Genomic DNA, 22,846 nt, shown 5'->3' on the forward strand with positions numbered 1-22,846 from the left:
TGCATTTATCTGGGTATATGTTTATCTGATCTGACCTTTTTTGATTCCATGTTTAACCATTCTATCTACTAAGCACTCTTCTAGATCTCTCTGACATTATAAGGACCCATGTTTTAATATTCAGTTTTATGTTCTAACATTCTATGTTTTAAAGCTTCCAAGTCTGACGTTTTATGTTCTAACACACTGTATTCATGCATCCCATTTGGGGCCAACATTCTGTATTTTATGGTGTGATGCTCTGTGGCCCAGTCTTCCTTCTGGCACTAACATTCTCTGACTCTGACGCTTTTACTGAGGAAAGGTTTTATTTCCAAAGAATGCGGAGTTTTGAAATGCCACTCTACCTTTCCATTCTCTACTCTTTCTGAAGAATATATTTAGTGTTTCCTACCTACCTATTTCAAAAAGACATTTAAATTAATAGTTTACTTTGATTATTTGACAAAATGGGAATGTGTAAACAAGGACAAGCACAGTGGTGTCATTAAAAAAACAACTTGAAAATGTTACAGTTTGATGCCAAAATAAATTGATGACAAACAGAAACTTTCACCAAAAACTAAGCAAATAGAGATTGTAATGGAGGAAAAGATTGAGTACATTCAGGAAAAATGATGTCTGAGAATGATTGGCTTTATCTCTTTCTTGTTATTGGTCCTATTGATGTTGGGAAGCGGTTCCTAATCCCAGACCCCTCTGTTCCTAGGTAACAGGCAAAAATGGTGCCAGCAGAAGTGGTCCTGCCAGGCCAAGCCCATGTGGTTTGGTGTTATTCAGTCTGATCCATATGGTCATGCTGAAGATGGTCCCTCGAGGGGTGTTAACACTCAGCCATGCAAACTCCTCCCTCCCCTTGGAGCTTTGCTGCTGGGCCCCTGCTGCTTGCCCATGTGTGAATCTTGATTAATTTTTCATTTTTAATGAAGTTTGATCATGTTTATTATTTCACATGATTGACTGCCCAGTCCTCCTCCCCATGTAATTGATAAAGCTCATATTTCTTCATCTGTCTCAGATTTCTTCAGGGGTAGAGTTGTAAGATTGGGCGCTTGTGGTTAATGTTAGATTTATTGCTCCCATTAGATGTATAAATTATCTCTTTTTCTCTCCACAGGAAGTTCTACAGACTTTGACCAAGTTTTGTTTCCCCTTCTGTGTGGACAGGTAGTGTTAGATTTTTAAACTTTACAAGAGAGAAAAAAAAACACTTGTCAATAAAACTGCTATGGAGAATGAAAACCATGCTATTTGTAACATTATGTCTGTTTAACTATGATTTAAAGCACCTATGTGCCGGGGAGAGTTGCAATATCCTCTTTCCTGGGGATTTTACGGGCACCATCAAAAAGTTTAAAAGTTTGAACTGTGCATTGGTAGAGGAGTGTGGGATAGTCAGAAGAGTCCTAGACTGGGAGGCAAAAAGATCTACAATTGAGTCCTTAGCTAATGTGCTATGTGACCTTGGTCCAGTAATTTTCCCTCTGTAGGTTTCAGTTTCCTCATCTGCAAAATGAAGATTAAATTATAGTATTAATAATAACAATGAAGAAGAAGCAGTGGTATAGTAGCAAGAACTTATAATTTGGAGACCTAGGTTCAAATTCTAACTCAGCCACTCTATGTCTTTGGGACTTTGTATAAGTCACTTAAACTCTCTGGGCCTCAGTTTCCTTGTCTAGAAAATGAGGGTGCTGGATTACATGATCTGTAAGACTCTGTCAAGTTCTAAACCCTGTATTGTATTCTTATAATAATAACTTACATAATAATGCTTTAAGGTGTACACATTCCCCTCCCCTTTCTTCCCCCCTTAAAAACACTGAAGTAATAATGGCAGGATGATTATCTTAATTTTACAAGTAAGGAAACTGAGACCCAGAAGTGAATTTATTTGCCCAAGTTCACATACCTTGTGAGTGTCAGAGTCACGAGGTGGACCCAGTCCTTTTTGACTCCTGGCCCAGGGCTTTTTCACTGCGTCCTGCTGCCTTTTGGTCATCTCTAACAATTCTTCTGGTTCTATGAATGAAGGATTCTATGAATTTAATTTCAGTACCAAACTTAAACCACTGAATTAGCATGGTTAGAGTTTAATCTCCTGCTATTTACTCTATGTGTATTATATTAAACATGTAAGTGTTATTATAGAAATTCATGCATTTTGGATATGATATGTATGTGTGCATATGTGTATATATGTGGGGGATGAAGAGAGGGGGGAAAGAGAGAGAGAGAGAAGAATAAAGAGGAGGAGGATGAGAAAGAGGAAGGGAGGAGGGACAAAGAGAGGGAGAGGAGGAGAAGGAAGGAGGCAATATGTATATATTAAGTAAACAGAAATTATAGGTGCATCAAATTTAAAGATGTTTGACTTCTCCTGAAATGGAGTGATCCGTCTCCATTCTTCATATGGTGGTGAGATAGACAGCCTCAAGCGGTGATCAGGTCACTGGACTTGGCGTAAAGTGACTCAGATTCAAGTCTTAGGTTCTGCTTCCTTTTGTTAATTGTATAACTTTGGGCAAGTCACTTTCTCCTCACCTGTTTAAATGAGGAAGTCACACTAACTGATCTTTATGGCATCTTCTGGCTCTGACACATTCTGTGATTCTGTGACATATATTGTTAAGTCATAATTTGGATCTTGAATGGATGCCTAATTTAATTCAACAAAGTGTGCCTCCTATGTACATAACACTGTGACTGGTGTTGGGGATATAAAGATGAAATGACCCAGCCACTGCCCTCAATTAGCTTGCAGTCTACTGGCAGAGGTGGATGAGACATATACGCACATAACTATGAGGAACAGTTAAATGTGGTCAGTACAAAAGAGACATTCAAGCTCAGGGCCATGAGGAGTTTTAAGAAGAAAGGAATATTTCCACCTGGGGAAAATTAGGTAAGGATTCATAGGCCACTCAGTGCACATGTACTCAACGTTAAATGAGAAATTTGCATTAATTTTGAGACGAGTAAAACACATTTCTCTTCCTTTTTGTGTCTTTTAACCAAGCCAAGCAGATTATATTTGCTTGTTGTTTTCTGTTTAATGTAAATTTCCTATTTATTTGTATTAACCAATGATATGTGAAAAATGTATATTACAAATCATGGTGATGATATACTTGTAGGGACTAATGGAGCTGGCATTTTTAAGAATTTAGTTGGATTTTTAATAAAGAAAAACAATTAGTTCAAATATAACTTTCTGTTAAATGGAAATCCATTTTGGGAAGATTTGTTTTTTCCCATGGCTGTTATTTTTAAATTAATATTTAAAAACTAGAGACAGCACATGGCATAGTGGATTGAGTACTGATATTGGAATTAAGAAGACATAGCTTAAAATCCCATCTCTGACATTTACTGTCTGTATGGCTGTGAGCAATTCACTTAACCACCCAGAGCTTTAAGCAACTCTCTAAGATTCTATATTATAGGCCATGATCTGCTTTGGTAGAGGGATCTCCCACACTGATGAAACCATAGGTATTTTTAAACTAATAGGACAGTAGTATGATGCAGGGGACAGAACACTGGACTTGGATTCTACATGCCAGTTCTCTCTGTGGTTCTGCAATTGTGTTACTTTGTGGCCTTGGCTAAATCACTTTACTTCTCTAGGCCTCAGTTTGCCCATCTTTAAAATGAGATTAGACTCTACAATCTCTAAGGGCCTTCCAGCTCTTACGCTCTATGTTCTAATATTCTGTGTTTATGTTACAACCTTCTAAGTTCTAAAGCCCCTTACTATAACATTCTGGGTTTTAATATTCTGTATCCTAAGTTCAGAATGCTGATAATTCCTTCACATGCATAATTTGGGGACAGAAATGTTACTCTACTAATATAGTTTAATCTTTTACAATAGTTTTACTGAGATCTCTTTTACCTTAAGTGTGATGAAATGTTCTTCTGGTTAAAATAAAATATTTTTGGGAACCTAAAAGGAACATTGTATTTTAATCCCCTTTTATGTTCCCAGATTTAAACTTTTAAAAAATTTAATCTAGTCTAATTTAATCTAGTTTAGTTTAGACTGGCAATACTAATAAATTTGTTCCTTTTCATTAAATACAAAGACTTTAATGCCAGTATTTTCTCCTTAAGTATCAGTAGTACAATTTGTACTGCAAGTGAATATTTTAGCTCAGTTTGTCTCTGACCAGAGTCTAAGCATCACAGGTGCTGGTTTTATTATTGTGGGACATAGAGTATATTCTAGTAGGGTCAAAGAGTAATGCCTTAGTGGATTCTTTTAGAAAAAATAAGTTTTCCTAGTTATTCCTGTGTCCTTTTTCTTTTTCTACCATAGTAAATAGTAGTACAGTTTATTAGTCTTTTCCAAAAAAGTGGGACTTGCCCAGTCACTGCTAAATAGAGAAGTGATAACTTGTAAGGAAACTTAATAGTCCATAGGATATTTGAGTAAGAATGGACCTTACAACATAGGATGTCAGAGCTGGAAGGGACCTTAGAGATATCTATGCCAATACCTCCTATTTTATAGGTGGGGAAACTATGGCCTGGGGAGATACCTCTCTGGAAGGAAGTTAGTGTTAGAATAAGGTATAAAACCGAATCCTCTCTTTACATAATTAGGGTTTGCAAATATATGAGGGCTTGTCCTGTGAAAGGAGGATTAGTCTTTTTTTAGCTTGATCCTAGAGAGAAAAACTGGGAGCAATGTGTAGAAATTACAGGGAGGCAAATTTCAGTGTTAGCAAGATTTTTTGAACAGATATAACTGTAATAGATAATAGCATGAAATACGTCGTCTCCAGGGTTAGTCATTTTCCCAACATTAGAAATGTCCAAAATGAGGCTAGATAACCATTTGTGGGTCTGTAGAAGGGGTTCATATTTTGCAACCTTCTGTCTCTGAGGTTCTATAAAATTGCCTGCTAATTAAGATTCTAAAATTCCAAGATATTAGAATTTTTGTCTGACCAAGCACCTAGTACAATGCCTTGTACTTAGGAACCTAAGAAATGTTTTTTTAAAAATTAAATCTTGCTTGTCATTTTAAGATTTTTCTATTTAAAACCAGAAATTAGACAAATAACTTCTTAAAAATATATAATTTTAGTATTATTTGTTATTTTCTTATCTTCACATGTTTTTTAGAAATAAATTGGTAGAAGTAATATTCTCTCCATTTGAAAAAAAGATAGTGATAGAAATTACATACTTAAGAAGAATTCTTAAATACCTGTTGAACATCTTATATGTAATCAATACTACTCAAAATACGAAAGTATAACAATATGACTGCCTTCCCTCAAAGCACTTAGTTGGGTTGGTGAAACAAAATACACAGACTATTCAATTTAACTAATAATCATAACTAACAATTATAGCCCTTTGAGTTTAACATCACATTTTACATATTTTACCTCATTTCATCTTCACAACAACTCAACAAATATCTGTGAAGCTTGCATTCTTTGATGCACAGTGCTTTGCTGGGCACTAGAGGTGATAAAGAAATAAATAAAATGGCTAGAGGTGGGGTGTCTATGTCCTTTTGGAGTTTACAATCTAGTGAGGAAGTGAGACTCATATAATTATATACCCCATGGGACATGATAAATGCATAAGAGAGGTAAAGATGTTGTGATATTGGTGGGCTAAAAGTGAGGTGAGCTATTTATGACAGAAGGAATGAGAGAAGGTTTCATGGAAGATGTAGGTAGCATTTGAGCTGGCTCTTGAAGAATGAGTAGAATTTTAGTAGGCAGAGATGGCTGAGAGGAAATTCCAAGTACCAGTAACAACATCAGCAAATATGATGTAATAGCAAAGTACAGAATGTGCTCTACAGGGATAAAGGGAAATGGCTAAGCAACCTTGTATGGAGTATGGAATACATGAAGAGGAATGGGGGAATAAACTGGGAAAGATAGGTCAGAGCTAGGTTGTGGAAAGCCTTAAATGCCAGCCTAAGGACTTTGGACTTTATTCAATCTGCAGATGGTTCTATATTAAGCCATTCCTGCTTAACAACCCAGGGACAGTGGAAGAAAAGAAAAGTAGCTGTCACGTGGGATTCAGTACATTGGCCCACATATAAGTGCTCCATAAATGTTTGGTGATGATGTCTTGGCTAATGTGGACCTTGTCTCTCATGTGATACCTGGAATCCAACTGTTTCATCCACATGGTCCATGCCTCTGCATTCCATTTATATACTATACCTGGAAGCTTCTTCAAGATTTAATGAAATGCTTCTGGAGGAGACAGAAATAACCATCATTTGGCAGGCAGCATGAAGGTTAGATTCTGTAGTTTGAATAAACATTGCTTTTTTTCCTTCTTCATGTTGACATGGACTTTGAAGATACATTAGAGGGTGTAGGATAGTGTTGACTTTATCCTTAAAACATTGTTTTTGGAGATATTCGTATTTTTGGTTTTGGTTCTTTTGACTTGCTGAGAGTTAGGGTCCACTTGACTTCAGAATTCCTGATCTACTTGGGGCATCTACAGTAGAATTGTTTAAAAAAAAAAACAACTTTATGAAGAAATTATATCCTGAGAAATTGTGAAAGTTTAAGGATTGAGAAATCATGAAAGAATATAGTACTAGAGTGAAGTTGTTGGTTCTCCTTCTAGCTCTGCCACTAACTTTAAGTAAATCAATTTTAGGGTTTTTTTTTAAATCTGTAAAACGAGGGGTTTATACTAAATGATCTCTAAGGTCCTATGAACTATTAACCAATCTTTGTTTTAAGATCTCTCCCAATTGCAATGTGTCTGTGTCTTAAATGTCTTTTTGAGCTTTAAAATTTTTTATTTTTTTTTTATGTTCTGTGTTAGTTCTACATTCTCAAGGCCTTGGAATTCTGACATTCTTTGTTTTCTGTCCTAAATTTCCTTTTAGCTCGATTCTCTATGTTCTTTATTCTCATATTCTGTGTTATAAGGTCCCTTGTAACTCTAACATTCTCTGATCATTTGATTATTGTAAGATAAAAGAATTGCTGCTGAAGTTGAGGATAAATACAGACACAGGAACTATTAAGAAATCAGATACTTTTTTCAAAGTAGTCATCATGGAGAAATATCTAATATTATTATAGTCTATATCAACAAGTGGAAAGATGAATCAGTCCTCTGCCATGCAGAAATCTTTAAGAGCTTTGTTTGACAGGGACTTCCTGACTATAAGTTAACTGGAAGTTACCCAAGGAGAAATATCTTAAAATATAATGGTTTTGAGCTTTGTCATTTGGTGATATGTTTGTTACCTAACTGTTCATTAGCATAAAACCAACCAGTCTGTAAAAGTAAGGGTCCCTCTGTAAGCTATGGTACTCTCTAAAATGCCCTTTCTCTTTCAGTTAGATGTCTGACTAGCAGCTGTTGTTAACCAAAAGCTCAATACCTATATAAAAGAAACAGAACCAGAAATTGAGCACCTTCTCCTGAGTGATCTATCCAAGTAGCCAGGATTCAAGTAGTAGAGGTTTCTCCCATAGGAGAAAAGATAAGTCAAACAAAGAACTTTTAGGAACATAAAATGTCAGAGCTGAAAACCTTGCAGGCTATCTGGTCTAATCCATTGATTTTTATTGGTAAGGAAACCAAAGCCTAGAGAGAAGGAGTAACTACTCTTTGAAGGTTAGTTAATGACAGAGCCAGAACTAGAATTCATGTCTCCTGATTTCATGTTTAGTATTTTCTCTGCTATACTATTATCCTGTAATGCTTCTTGTCTTGAATGAATGAATAAATCCTTTTGAAGTCTCAGATAACCAAGCAATAAAATAGTTGCACTTTCTACATTCTTGGTTTTATTATTATTGTTATTTGTGAATAGAAAGGAGGATCTTTATGAAGGTCCTACTTTCATGCCTCATTGTGGCTTGAGGAAGGTGTCCAACTTTCTAGTCATGTGAGCATGATTAAATCACTTTTGAGCTTTGGTTTCCTCTTCTGTAAAATGGGAATAATAATATTTTCATGACATCTTTTATAATAGTGTTAAAGAAAACACTTTATAAATGTAAGGTACTATGGAAGTGTATATTACTCCTCCACTAAAACCTTATTGTTGAAGTCTGGAGGTGACCTTGGAGGTAACGCCAAAGAGGACAAGCTCCTGTAAATCCTACCAACCCTCCGTAGCGTGGGATCCCTATCCTTGGAGCTGCTAGTGCTTTTTCCCTCTAAGGTTACCGTGCATGCATTGTGTATATAACTATAAACATGTGTTCTTCTCCATTTGAATGTATGATTCTTGAGGGCACGGACTATTTTTACTTTCTTTATCTTGCTAGAGCTTGATATAATGGTTGGCACATAGCTAGAGGTTAATGAGTACTTGTTGATTGAGTGATAGATTAAGTGTGTCTGTTACCAAAAGACCAGCCTAGCTAAGTGAAGAGAGATTCATTACCAGAATATTGACCATTAGGGGATGATTTTTTTTTCCACAGCAAATTAACTACTAAGTCATGAGAAAATTATTATCTTCATCAGTGGGAGAAGTGCCCATGCTGATGATATCTGAAGTATTTTGCATAGCTTCTTTTTTATAATAACATATTTTCTATTACACTACATTTTACAAAATACTTTAACCAAGATCTTACAGTTACAACATAAAACAACTCTTTGAGGTAGGTAATGTAGATTGTATTATCTCCATTTTACCAAGGAGAAAACTGAGGCTTCGAGAAGGGAAGTCAGTTGCCCCAGGCCACACAGATACAGAATTAAAAATTGAACCCAGATATTTTTGACTCCCCAAGGTCAGGATTAGTCCATCTTATTGCTAGAACCTACCACTTACAAATTCTCTTTATGTCCTGTCTTTTTTTTTCTTTAAGGATTAAAAGAGAGGTAATTATAACAGTTCTCATTTATGTAATGTCTTAAGGTTTACAAAGCACCTTCCACCCCATAGTTCTGTGAGGGTAGTAGGGCAAATATAGTCATCTCTATTTGACAGATGAAGAACCTGAATCCCAGAGGAGAAAAGTGACTTGTCCAGTTACATGACTAGTAAATGGTGGAGCTGGGATTTGAACCCTGGTCTTCTGCCAGTACTTTCCACTCTACTATACTACCATTCATACTTGGACTAAGGACTGGATGGGCATTTGCAAGGCACCAAGTATTTAAATATGACACATTCCAAGCAGACCAACATCTAACCTTTTTGGAATGCTAGCTGAGCCTGTTTATTTTAACCATCTTAGAACCTGAAGCCTGGAGTAAAACTCATGAAGGTACATAATTTGTGAGATCACAAAGAATTACCTTATAAAAAGCTGGGGTACATTTGTAATTTAGAATTTTTCTGACCTGTTGTGCAAAATAATTCAATCATATGAGCCTTCCCCTCCCCCAAGTGAGCCTTGCTTTCGTCCCCAATCACTTTAATTATGTGAGCTTGAATCTCGTTTCTCACACATCCTCAGCTCTCAACCTTGTTAAAATTAATCATATAATCCTTCTTTAAAACATAGTATTAAGTCACCATAGTAACATCACATCCAAGCTTTATAGATAAAACATAACAGCCACAAGAAGGTAGCATTGGGTGTCCCCTCGACAGCTCTGTAACTTTTATAGAAATGTATTTCTTCTCTTGGGCTTGTTCAGGGTGGAGGATAGTGTTACTTACACCTGTTTTATTATTGTATTCCTTTTAAATTGCTACCTTGTTTCTGTTCACATTCTTGGTTAAACCTGGCAGAAGAAAGTGTTTTCCTTTCCTTCTGAATTATTTTCTTGGCCTCAGCAATCAGTCTCTACACAATATAATTTTCCCCCATCAAATTGAAATAGGTCCTCTCTCTAGCCCTTTGTCATGGGAAAATCTTGTTAAAGTGATGATGATGATAATGGTTGTGGTGGTGGTAGTGATAATGAAGATGATGGTGATGATGATAATGTTGGGGGGGAATGGGGATGGTGATATACATTTGGGCTTTACATTCTTTTAGATGAAAAAAATTTACAAAATACTTTTTTGCACATAACATTCGAGAGACCCAGTAAGATATACTAGAACCCTGGACAAAGGCAGAGGACCATGTGACTTAGAGCTGGATGGGTCCAGGTCTAACCCTTTATTTGTAGGTAAAGAAGCTAAAACCCAGAAATGGGGAGTAATTTACCCAAGATTATCCAGGTAGTAATAGTAAGCTTGGATTCAAAACCAGATTCTGTGGCTACACATCTAGGACTTTTCCCACCACCCCACTTGTACATGCTAGGTTAGAAGACCCTGGTTGGAATGCTAGCTTTGTTACCTACTACCTATGTAGAAGAGTGCAAGTCGCTTTCCTCCTCTGAGCCAGTTTCATCATCTGTAGACTGGTTCTAAACATATTTCTGCTCCTAGACAGGTGAGAACCACATTCTGTAAACCTTAGAGGCCTATAGAAATGGCAGTGGTTGTCATTCTGCTTCAAATTGACCGTAACCCTGGAAGGTTGGTGAACAATTCCTTTTCCTATAGTGTCTTAAGCTTTACAAAATGCTTTCCTCATAAGACCACCAGTAGCACAAATATTTTATTTTAAAAATGAGGTAATCAAGGCTTAGAGAGCAGGAAGTGACTTTGCCCAGGGTCACATAGCTAGTATGTGTCAGAGCTGGAATTAACCCAGGACTCCAAGTCTTAACACTTTTTTGACTAGCCAGGTGGTCTCTCTTTTTTGTAACCATAGAGCTCTATATAAATGTGAGCTGCTGCTATTATTATCATATCCTGGCAACAACACAGTGAGGCAGGAAATATAAGTACTATTATCCCCATTTGACTGATGAGCAAATAGAGGTTCAGACTTGTTCAGTAGAGTTGGTACTTGAACTCTCCTGACTCAAATGTTGGGCTTTCTCCATTAACCCACATCTGCTGGCAGAAGTGGAGGCTATTGGTGTTTGGTGCCTCTAGTATGACGTTGCCAAATAGGGCTTGCTACATCAGACCAATTAAAGGTGCTCAGGATCCCAAAGGCTCCTTGAATCTTGATTTATACATATATCTTTCACCCAGAGCTTTGTTTTGCTTTCCTTCCTTCCTTCCTTCCTTCCTTCCTTCCTTCCTTCCTTCCTTCCTTCCTTCCTTCCTTCCTTCCTTCCTTCCTTCCTTCCTTCCTTCCTTCCTTCCTTCCTTCCTTCCTTCCTCCTTCCCTTCCTTCCTTCCTTCCTTCCCTTCCTTCCTTCCTTCCTTCCCTCATTTCCTTCCTTCCTTCCTTCCTTCCTTCCTTCCTTCCTTCCTTCCTTCCTTCCTTCCTTCCTTCCTTCCTTCCTTCCTTCCTTCCTTCCTTCCTTCCTTCCTTCCTTCCTTCCTTCCTTCCTTCCTTCTTTCCTTCCTTCCTTCCAGCTTTTAGAAGTCTTATATGGTGCTGAAGATTCAACAGCAATTATGAGTGCTATCTTTAGAGAAGACCACTTCAACTATTATTTACCATCTTATCCTAGATAATGGTATTCATTTAATTTGTAAAGTGATTTATAGAGAAAAGCATTTCCTTAATCTTAGTACAGAATACGTAGACTCATTTTTGGGATTTTACGTAGGAAAGAAAATGGTTAAGTTTAAAAGCTCATAAATTCCATTGAAAATTTGAAAAAAAAATCTGTTAATGCTCAGATCTCATCAGAGACATTTGTTGCATTTCAACAAGCATGTATTAGGTCTCTGCTGTCCTCGCAGGTCTCAGCGAAGGACTCACACCTGTGTGGCAGGACTCCTCTTAACCCTAATGTTCCAATGTTCCATGTCCTAAAGGCTCTATTAGAGCTAACATTACTAAATTCCATTGTTAGAATTTTAAAATAGCTATATGTGTGTTAATTTAAAAATTATTTTTATTGCTTTTGTTAGTTTATAATGTAGTTTATTGGTCATTGTGCTTTTGCCTTTTTTTTTTTTTAAAGAACAGACGTTGCATTCTAATTTTACTTTAAGGCCTATATGTGTGATGTGCTTTTTATTTTTGTTTTAATGCAGTAAAAACATTGCTTTGTTTAATGCTTTCCTATAGCATTGTTTTTCACCATCTTGGAAAGCAGCTTGCATTGTTAAACAATGTGGCTTTTCTAGGCTCCAAAATGAGCTCCTTTGGGCTTCAAAAATCTTACAGGGAAAATGGCATTTGGGAAAGCAAATGCTCACCTTGTTCCTTGTATCTGTAAATAGTTTTGCTAAGTAGCCCTAAGCACTTCTAGGACATCAGCTGGAATCATGTAATCATAGAATATGAAGTAAAGAGTGAGAGAGCTACTGTAGAAAGGGAGCCTTGGAAAAAAAGAATGACAACTGGAAGGGATATTGAAACACAGAATATTTAGAACATTAGAGCTAGAATGGATCAAAAAACATAGAATGTCAGAGCTGGAAGGGAACTTAGAACATAATTTTAGAGTTTGAGAGGACTGCAGAACATAACTAAAATTTATATAGTATTTTACATATACAGGATGTCCCAAAAGTCTTGTAGTTTCAAATTAGTGAATTTTGGAATTGCACTCAGACTTTTGGGATACCCTGTATTATTGCATTTGATTCTCACAACCCTCTGAAGTAGGTGCCCCATTTCCCCTCATTTTTGCAGATGAGGAAATCGAGGACGAGAAGAGTTGAAGTGACTTGCCCAGAACCACAAAATGATAAATATGTAAGGTGGAAGTTGAGCTCAGTCTTCCTTATTCCAAGCCCAGTACCTATTCTAACCTTCTTGTTAAAATAGAATGCTAGAACTGACAGAAACCTCAGAAATCATATATTCCAATCTGCTCATGTTCCAGATGAGGAAATTGAAACTCAAGGCAATAATTTAACTTGCTTAGGTTATGCTACTAGTTAGTGACAGAGCCTGGAATTGACTTCTTTCAACTTTAGGTACAATGATATGTTCTTTCCAAAGGTAGCCCCAGAGATTGACTTCCTTACTAATTTCCCTTCAATTCTGGTGAAAAACGTAAATGTGCAAGTTCATTTAGAGAACTGTAGGCCCAGTGAGAAAGGAAATGTTAAAGGTTCAATGACTTGGTTTGATTAGATACTTTTTTTTAATCACTTAACTGGTTGCACAATTTATTTTCCCTTTGTTCTTTTTTCTTGTAGCCTTACAGTGAGCCAAGTTGGCCAGAACTTCACATTTGTGCTTACTGACATTGACAGCAAACAGAGGTTTGGCTTCTGCCGCTTATCTTCGGGAGCTAAGAGCTGCTTCTGCATCTTAAGGTAAGGGGAAGTTGGGCTGTGGTTGTTGGCTTGTTCGAAGAAGCCGTATTGGGCCCAGCTTTATTGTGAATATAATTTAAGTTTTCCAGCTGTTCTCCATCGTTCCCTATCTCATCCCTGTAAGTCACTGCACTTTGGGCAAAAGATTCCAAAATATTGTTCATGTGCTTTTAAGCCTAGGAAGATAATTTTCATTATTTATTTGTATTTCTTGCCTTGAATGAAGAAGTCAGTGCCTCTAGGTCATGTGTGAAAGTTGGATGACATAGCTGGAGCTCCTCTTGTTATCTTGAGCTGTCAGAAATTATCTTGTTAAGCTTCTTTTTAAACATTTTGTATATGCAGGATTATTAATAAACATGTGTCTGCATCTAAGACTATTTTGCCAATGCTGATCATGTTTTCCTCAGTTTCTACAGAAACTCTTCTTGGAGTTCTTGGAGTAGTGGTTTTTGCTACCTCCAGGAAGTCTTTCCAGTTTTCTTCTCTCTTCTCCTCCCTCCACCTATGTAGTAGTTTGTTTTCACTTCTACAAATAATTTATGTTTTCTTTTGTGTTATAGTTCAATTTGTGTCATATCCCTGATTAGACTGTGATATTACCGAATGGCAAGGGTCATATTTTGTTTAGATTTTATATCTCACCCAGAATTGAATGTAGGGCTGTGCTTGTAGTAAATAGATTAGGCATTTTAATGTTTGTTGAAACAAATTAATTTGTGATTGCATGGGACTACAGTAATACAGTCATAGAATCATTGAAACTTACACTTGAAAGGGACTTGGAGGCCATCTAGTTCTGCTACCCCTTCCTGAGTAATGAGGAATCTAGTCCTTCTAGAAGTAGCTTCTTCCACTTTTTGAAAATCCTTAATTTTTTTTATATTGGTTTAAAATCTGCCTCTCTTCAACTTCAGCCCATTGTTCTTACCTTACTCTCTTTAGCCCATCAGACCAAATCTAATCCCTCTTCCACATGATAGACCTTCTCCCAAAAAACAAACAAAACCAAAAACACGTCTACAATAACAACTAGAATTGGTGTTTATATAGTGTTTCAAGGTTTGTTTTGCAGACATTGTCTCATTTGACCCTCACAACAGCCCTGTATTTAAAGAGCCATCTCTGCTGCCATACCCTGGCCCCACCTTCTCCTGTGCTCTGGGCTAACTATCACCAGTAACTCCAGTGATCCTCAGGTGTTCCGGTTTCCAATCCTCCTTCCATCCTAGGCACCCTCCTCTGCTTCCTGGATCTTTGTAAATCTCCATTTGTGTCCTGGCATTCCACTTGTTTGATGCTTGATTTCCTTCTGCCAGTAATGGTCAGAGTGAATTCTGATGTGCAGGGGCCGTGTGGAAATTGCATTTCAGCACTGCAGGGTGTTCCTGAGGGAGAATTAAAGGTATCCCATACATACCACTCTCCATCTGCCTCTGTTAAATAGGTGTCAGAGGGGCCTGTCTCCTGTCTCTTGCTGCTAACACGGACCAGCACAGGTCGGGGGAACTTCAAGGTGCCCCTGACAAAACCCTGTTACCAAGGACTTGGACGTGGGCCTCTGAAATGAAAGGCCAGACCTTGGGTGAATTCCAGAAAGGGGATATCTCTCTGGTGTACCAATTCCCCCATTACATTTTATTTTTTCTTCCTATTCCCCTCCCCCTTTCTTTCTCAAACACAGGCACATGTTACACTGGGGACAGGAGGAGTGGAGCTTCTGTGCTTTCAGATCTCTTAATTTGAAGTGCTAGACATTGATGGTCTTCTGTACAGACTTCTTGCTCATGCCAGAGGGTAGCACTGTATATTTGGAAGAACATTACACTTGGAATCAGAAGACCTTCCTTAAGATTTTGGCTCCCTATGTGACCATGAGCCACACATCATCGCTCTGAACCCCAGTTTCCTTATCTGTAAAAGAGTAGTAGAATGGAAGTCAAGGGATCTTGGTCTTAGCCAGTTGTAACTGATTTTGGCCAGGTCACCTTACCTCATTGGTTCATCAGTAAAAATATTTGTATTCCCTACTTCCCAGAATTTTTGTAGTGGCTGCTGCCACTGCTGCTACTGCTACTACTGTTACTACTACTACTACTACTACTACTACTACTACTACTACTACTACTACTACTACTACTACTACCACCACCACCACCACCACTTGGAGTTCTGAAGGAAACAAGGGATTCTGAGAGGTAGAGGTGAGGAAAAAGTACATTTTAGGCATGGGGTCAGCCACTGAAAAGATAAGGAGAGAGCCAGGAATGATGACCTGTGCCTGTAATCCCTGTTGCTGGGGAGGCTAAGGGTAGCAGAATTCATGGGCTAGGGGGTTCTGAGCTGCAGTGTGCATAGAATTGGATGTTGACATTAAATTTGGCATTAATATGGTGAGTCTCTGGGAGCAGGAGACCACCAGGTTGCCTAAGCAGGAAACCAGTCCAGGCTAGAAACAGAACAGGCTTAAAGCTCTGGTGCTGATCAGTAATGAGAGGAGACCTATGAATAGTCCTTGTATTTTTAGTCTGGGTGAGATAGGAAGATCCAATCTTCTAAAAAAAAGAAAAAAAGAAATAAAGAAGAGGCATGGAAACAGGAGAGTGTTATGTGTGAGGAACATAAAAACGGCCAGTTTTGTTGGAATATAGTGTATGAATTGGAGTAAGTGCAGTAAGACTGGAAAGGTAGATTTTGACCAGGTTGCGAAGGGTTTTAAATGCCAAACAGAAGACCTTATATTTAATTGTAAAGGCAATAGAAAGTAGAGTGAAGAGGACCAGTGTGTGAGATAACAAAATTTGGCAGCTGACTAGATATGTGGAGTAAGGGAGAGTTGAGAGTTAAGAGTTAGGCACCATACTAAACTTTCAAACCAGAATGCCTGGAAGGGCAAGGGTATCCTTGATAGAAACAAGGAAGTGTGGAAGAGGAATGAGTTTTAGGGGAAAGTTTTAGATGCCTCTGCATCCAGTTTGAAATATCCAGTAGCAGTTGGAAATGTATGACTGGAGCTTAGAAGAGATTAGGGCTAGATGTTTTACATTTGCGAGATATTTGTATAGAGATTTAAAACCTATTAAAGTCCCTGGGTGAGAGAGTGTAGAGAGAATAGAAGAGGGCCCAGAAAAGAGCTGTGGGGAACACCTATCCTCAGGGATTGGGATATGGAGACTAAAAAGGAATGATTAGATAGTAGGGAGAACCAAAAAAAAAACCCAAAAAGAAAAACAAAAAAAAGCAAAGTTATAAAAATCCAGAGAAAAGATTCTCCAGGAGGAGAAAGGGTCCCAGAGGGCAACCCACTGGGTACAGGTTGGAGAAAAAAGTATCAGCAAATGATCTTTGGGTTGAAAGGATCCTTACTATATAGAATGTTATAATATGAACTATTTAAACTGGAAGTTATATAAAATAGAATTTTAGAATCATGGAATGATAGACATTTAGAACACAGGATGTTAGAACATACATTGCTAGAGCTAAAAGAGAATTTAGGGATCTATCTAGTCGACTATACCCTCAAACCACAGTCATTTTACAGAGGAAGGAACTTATACCTAGAGAGGAGAGCCATGAGATTTAGAGCTCTAAGAGATCTTGGGAGTTAGAATTAAGTGAGTTGTCCAAAGTCACACAGCCAGAAAGTAGCAGGACTAGTACTCCAGTCTAGGTGCGCTATCTACAAATACAGTGCTTCTTCTCTGACATTGTGATGAACTATTGCTTGTTAGAATTAAGGCATGTTTATATATATATATATATATATATATATATTTGTATGTATGTATATAGTGACATACATATATTTGTGCCTACATATAGATATGGATGTGTGTGTGTACTTATACACACTTATCTAGCATGTCAGGATAGCCAAAGTCTAGACGTTGTCAGGATGAAATCCACTGAATTTTTATATGACTATGCTTGGTTTTCTTTCTGGTGATTTCAGAAAGTATCACTGTGTCAGCCCTTTTTTGCAAGATCAATGTATTTACCATTCTTTACATAGTATTATTTTTCTGCCGTAGGTGGGAAGTTGAATAACCATTTAATCATTTTGGGTATTGTCTTGTTGAACTCTTCAAAAATGAGAAGCAGGGTAATCTGGTAATAGAGAGTTAAAACACCTGGATCAGAGGGCCTCCTCACAGCTCTAACTAATTTTGTGACATAAGTCAATTCTCTTCTCTGGGCCCTAGTTTCCTCATTTGTAAAATAAAAGGCTTGAACTAAATGCTTGTTTCCTCATTGAAAGTTCTGTGTTCTAACATTTTGTGTTTTAAGGTTCCATGAAATTATAACATTCAATTCTAGAACTTTTTTTTTTTTTAGTTAGGCAGTTGAGGTTAAGTGACTTGCCCACAGTCACACAACTAATGTTATGTGTCTGAGGTCGGATTTGAATTCAGGTCCTCCTGACTCCAGGGCCAGTGCTCTGTTCACTAGAACTTTCTGAAAACTGTAGGTTGGGTTCTAGTGTACCCTCTCTGACTTTTATATCTGAGTCAACAATGTCATTATGGTTGGTGGGTATGATTGATAGGACACACCAAACTGGATATTAATACGTTCAGCTTCTTAAAGTGGAAAGAAGCAGTAGTTGGTTATGCTGTCTCTGAAAAACTTTATATGAACTAAATCCTGCATTTTTTTTCTTTCAGGAATTGTTCTAGAAAGTTGTACCCAACCTCTCATGCTTTTGTCTGTTTTCTTTTTGAATAGGAAACAGATATTGGTTTACTTTCTGTCTTACTGTAACCGTGAATGGAGAGGACTTAGTGATTGATGAGATAGAAGTATGTCCTGGAATTAGATTTGGAAGATGAAATATGAAAAAATTAAATGTATTATGTTTGTACCCAGGAGGCAGAATCAGGATCTTAGTTTTCCTATAGAAGTATATTTCAGCTTGTTATAAAGAGTCTTTTAGCAATTAGAGCTGACCAATAAGGGAATATGTTAGTTCACCAGATAGTGAGCTTCGCATCAGAGATCTTTAAGTAGAGGTTCAATGACCACTTCTTGGGGATGTCATTGAACGAATTCATACTATAGATGACAATTGGACTATATTACACTCAAGATCCTTTGCAGCTGTTAACATTATGCAATATTTAGGTCCATTTCAGCAATGATATTCTCATTTGTATGAGCTAACATTCTATGCTCTAAGGTCCATTTAGGATTTTACATTCTATTTTGTAAGATTGTTTCCAGGTCTTATCTTTTATATTCTAAGGCCCCTTCAAGCTCTAACCTTTCACATGCTAAAGTAGCTTCTAAATTTACCGTTAAATTTTCTAAGATTCTTTCCAGAAATAACTTCTATATTCTCAGTCCCCTTTCAATTCTTATAGCCTAATTCTACCATTGTGAGGTATAATTTACAGTAGTGGAGGCTGATTTACATTAACATTCACCATGGAAATTTTTTAAGCATATGAAAATGTCATTTAAATCCTGCAAATTAAATTTTGTTTAGCTTCAGATTTGCCCACACTTTTCTACCCCAACTCTCCCCACCCCTACAACTCTACCCCACCCCTTTCTTAGACAGGTCTGTGTCCTGGACTCTCTTATTTTCTCCCTCTGTACTATTTCACTTGGTAATCTCATCAGCTGTCATGGGTTGAATTATCATATCTTTGCTTATGATTCTCAAATTTGCCTAACCTAACCACCTTTTTGACCTTCAATCCATCTCCAGCTGTTTATTTGACATCTTGAGTTAGATGTCTCATAGTCATCTTAAAATCAACATATCCAAAATGGAACTCATTGTCTGTCTCCCCAAACTCTCCCCTTTTCCTAACTTTCCTATTGCTGACTACAGTACTGCCATCCTCTTACTCACCCAGGCTTGAAACCCAGGTATCATCCTGAACCCCTCATGTGCTCTCACCCTGAATATCCAAACATTTACCATGTCCTATAAATTTTACCTTGGTAACATCTCTCACCCCCTTCTCTCCTTTGACACTGCCACTACCCTAGTACAGGCCCTCATCACCTCACACCTAGACTCTTGTAATAGCCTGCTGGTTGGTTTCTCTGCTTCAAGTCTTTCCTTACTCCAGTCCATGTTCTACTCAACTGTCAAAGGGATCTTCCTAAATTGCAGGTCTGACCATGTTACCTCCCTACTCAATAAACTCTAGTTGCTCCCTATTGCCTCCAGCATCACATATAAAATCCTCTGTTTGGATTCAAAGCACTTCATAACCTGGTGTTCCTTCCAATACCTTTCCTATCTTATTATGCATTATTACTCTCTCCCCAACTCCTGCCCCCAATGCAATGTGTACTCAGTGTACTCTGCCATCCAGTGACATGGCTTCCTTGTTGTCTCCTGAACAAGATACACCATCTCCCAATGCCAGTCATTTTCTTTGGTCATCCCCCATTCCTGGAATGCTTTCCCTCTTCATCTCTACCTTCTGGCTTTCCTGTCTTCCTTCAAATCCTAGCTAAAATGCCATCTTCTACAGGAAGCATTTCCCAAGTACCCTTAATTATAATGCCTTTTCTCTGTTTATTATTTCCAATTTGTCTTGTATATAGCTTGTTTGTGAACAGTTGTTTGCATGCCTTATTAGACTACGAGCTCTTTGAGAACAAGGAAGGTCTTTTGCCTTTCTTTGTATCCCCAGGACTTACCACGATGCCTGGTATACAGTAGGCATTCAATAAATATTTATCGACTATCTTACTGATGTGTCTAGTAAAGGGTTGTTAACGATGTATTAAAATATGCTTTTTGTGGGGAACTACTTCCTGTGAATCAGCAGAGGGAGTGCAAGATCCCAAAGCCTCATCACTGTTGTTCTAGAGTAGAGTGGTTCATTCTTTAAAATAATGATTTCCTAGTTTTCATTTTTAAATGATTTTGCTTATTTTTCAAGTTTTTTTTTTTTACCATTTTCTTTATTTTGCATTAACAAAAAAAATTCAATTCCTAAAATGCTTAACTGAATAGTATTTGGAAACCTTTTACCAGAATAAACTAAGAAGAGTTAGGGGGAGCTAAAAATTTTGGAATGAAGCTTACATTTTTACTGCTAGATTATGAAATCTTTCCCTAGGAACAGACAGTTGACAGAATTATTTCATTAATAGCTGATGGATATGCATAATTTCGAATGCACTTGAACAAACAAAGACTTTTTCTTCTAGTGAGTTCCTTGGAGAGACAGTCTAATATAATGGAAAGTTCCCTTGATCCTGAAGCCAAAATACCTGAGCTTAAGTTCCTGTACAATACTTACTTTCTGTGCTACCACTTAGAGCTTCAGTTTCCTTTTCTATAGACTTGTTTGATCTGACCTGCCTCTTTTATAGATGAGAAAACTGAGGCACAGGCAAGAAGTGATTTGCCCAAAACAACACAGGTAATAAGTAACATAGCTAGGCTTTTAATTAGGGGCATTTGAGCAGGAGGGTCTTTATTTTAAATCCAGTGATCTTTTCACTGTTTCATAGTGGGTAGAAAACTGGGCTTTTCTGCAAAAAGTCCTGAATTCTAACCTTGCATCTGATACTATCTGTGTAGTTAACCTCTTTAACCTCAGTTTTCTAATCTATAAAATAGGGATACTTATACCTGTAGTACTTACCTCATGAGAGTCTTGTAAGGCTTTTAGAAGATGTATATAAAGCCCTTTGTAAACCTTAAAAATTATATGTGTCATCTATTATCAGTATTCATTCATCTCTCTATCCATCCATTTATTTATCCATTAATCTATCCATTTATTTATATAATAATCTATCTATTCATTCATTCATTCTTTTGTTTGTTTATTTCCTTACCAGCATTTCTGCTATACTTGTGCTCCCTGCCTACTTCCTGGATTTGTTGTGTGGCTAACACTTTGTACATCCCAAAGTGCTCTAGAATGGGAGCTGCTGTTATTCTGTCCTGTTCACTGACATATTGATCTCTCCCTGACCATAACCTAGGAAGATTCGTTTTTCTTTGCGTAGTACAAGCTAGAATTAGAAACAAGAAAGAAGCAAGGCTTTAGGGCCTTCAGCTTCCAGCTCTGGCAATGATAGTATTTTTTTTTAAACCATTTGTAGTGTAGGAGAGAAATCAAAAGGGTCTGTTTCCTCAGGCAGGTGCTGGATGTATGTGTGTGATGGCCTCTTTAGTAAAAAGGGAGGGATGTGTGGGGGGGGAGGTATTTGTGGGGACAGCGCTAAGCTCTCTACCTTAAAAGCAGGTGCTGTTGAAATATTCCAGAAACAGATGGAATCCTCCATCTCACTTTCAAGCCATTTATGATAGTCTTGCCCGAGGGCACCCTGCTATACAAACAAGCATAATCTAATGTTGGAGGGGTCTGTCTGGCCTTTAGAGCCACTCTATCCCCATCCCCCAGCACCTCTGGAGAAATCAGGTTTTCTTCCCAGTGCCTTAAATTTAATTTGGGAAAGCTGGGTTGCTCTTACTGTGAAGGAGTTTCCTTAGTCACTCAAGTGTTTGCTGCCTCCGCTGAATCCCATCTCTGCTCCTTCTAACAGGGAAATATCATGGTATTCTGAGAAAAGCTGGACTTGGAATCAGTTTAGTTTGTTTGTGGGTTCTGACAGTAGCTATGTCACCTTAAGCGAGTTATTCTATACCTCTTTGACCCTCAGTTTCATCATAATCTCCATTGTGTGTGTGGGGGAGGGGCTTGGAGGGAAGCAGGAGAAGATCATGTATATATCTCTATCTATAGGCTATTTATGAATAAACTACTTTATAAATCTTAGTGTTCTGGAATTTGCATTATAGTTTAAGTTAAAACTAGGAAGATTGATACTGTGTTACTTCATATGGATATTTGAGGAGAGAAAACTCAGTCTCTGGGAAAAATAGCATGTAATTATCCTCATCCTCATTTAAAAGGTGAGAAAACTAAGGGTCAGATAGATTTAGTGACTTGTCCAAGACTGTTCAGTTAGTAAATAGTTTTGCCAACACTTCAATTTTTCTGTCATTCAGTATTTTCTCTTTTCATTTGGTTTCCATCAGAAACTTTTTAGAGCTCAGTGCTATTGCTACTTCTAGTTTCTAGGATGAAAATCCTTCCTGGCTTCTTACTTCTTTAAAAATTGAGTGGAAACCTACAAGGGTAAAATTTTTAAATTTAATGTTTTATTTGCCCCCCAATTACATGTAAAAACTGTTTTAACTTTTTTTTTCTTCAAATTTAGAGCTCCAAATTCTCTCTCTTGCTCCCCTCCTACCCCAATTGGGAAGGCAAGCAATTTGATATAGGTTATGCATATACAGTCATACAAAACACATTTCCCTCTAAAGTCATGTTGTGAGAAAAAAACACAAAAAAACCCTCAAGAAAAACAAAGAAAGTAAAGAAAAAGTATTCTTCAATCTGCATTCAATCTCCATTAGTTCTTTCTCTGGAGATGGATAGCATTTTTTATCATAGGTCCTTTAGAATTATCTTGGGTCGTTGTATTGCTGAGAATAGCTAAGTTATTCACAGTTGATCATCGTGCAATATTGCTGTTACATTTATAATGTTCTGCTGGTTCTGCTCATTTCACTTTGCATCAGTTTACGTAAATCTTTCTAAGTTTTTCTGAGAATATCCTGATTGTTATTTCTTGTAGCAA

At 37.5% G+C, this 22,846-nt stretch overlaps 1 protein-coding gene and 1 long non-coding RNA gene across 9 annotated transcripts in view; one reads left to right on the top strand and one right to left on the bottom strand.

Moving 5' to 3' along the window:
• DENND1A (DENN domain containing 1A) overlaps positions 1 to 22,846 on the top strand; it is a 691,139-nt gene that overhangs the window by 183,781 nt on the left and 484,512 nt on the right. For all 7 annotated transcript variants that reach the window (XM_078150133.1, XM_078150134.1, XM_020967516.2 and 4 more), the window contains exons 4-5: positions 1,118 to 1,167; positions 13,097 to 13,216. In XM_078150133.1, the coding sequence (XP_078006259.1) occupies positions 1,118 to 1,167; positions 13,097 to 13,216 (170 nt within the window). The remainder of the gene's footprint in view (positions 1 to 1,117; positions 1,168 to 13,096; positions 13,217 to 22,846) is intronic.
• On the bottom strand, positions 1,024 to 21,806 carry LOC144455920 (uncharacterized). 2 transcript variants are annotated; one of them, XR_013484774.1, is made up of 4 exons: positions 21,674 to 21,806; positions 6,204 to 6,489; positions 1,913 to 2,022; positions 1,024 to 1,506 (listed from the first exon to the last, which is right to left on the bottom strand). It is a non-coding gene; the product is annotated as an uncharacterized LOC144455920 (long non-coding RNA). The 2 variants fall into 2 exon arrangements; XR_013484773.1 differs by lacking the exon at positions 6,204 to 6,489.

Source organism: Phascolarctos cinereus, unplaced genomic scaffold, assembly GCF_003287225.1.
Source record: "Phascolarctos cinereus isolate Bilbo 61053 unplaced genomic scaffold, phaCin_HiC Scaffold_2;HRSCAF=192, whole genome shotgun sequence".
Classification (NCBI taxonomy): Eukaryota; Metazoa; Chordata; class Mammalia; order Diprotodontia; family Phascolarctidae; genus Phascolarctos; species Phascolarctos cinereus.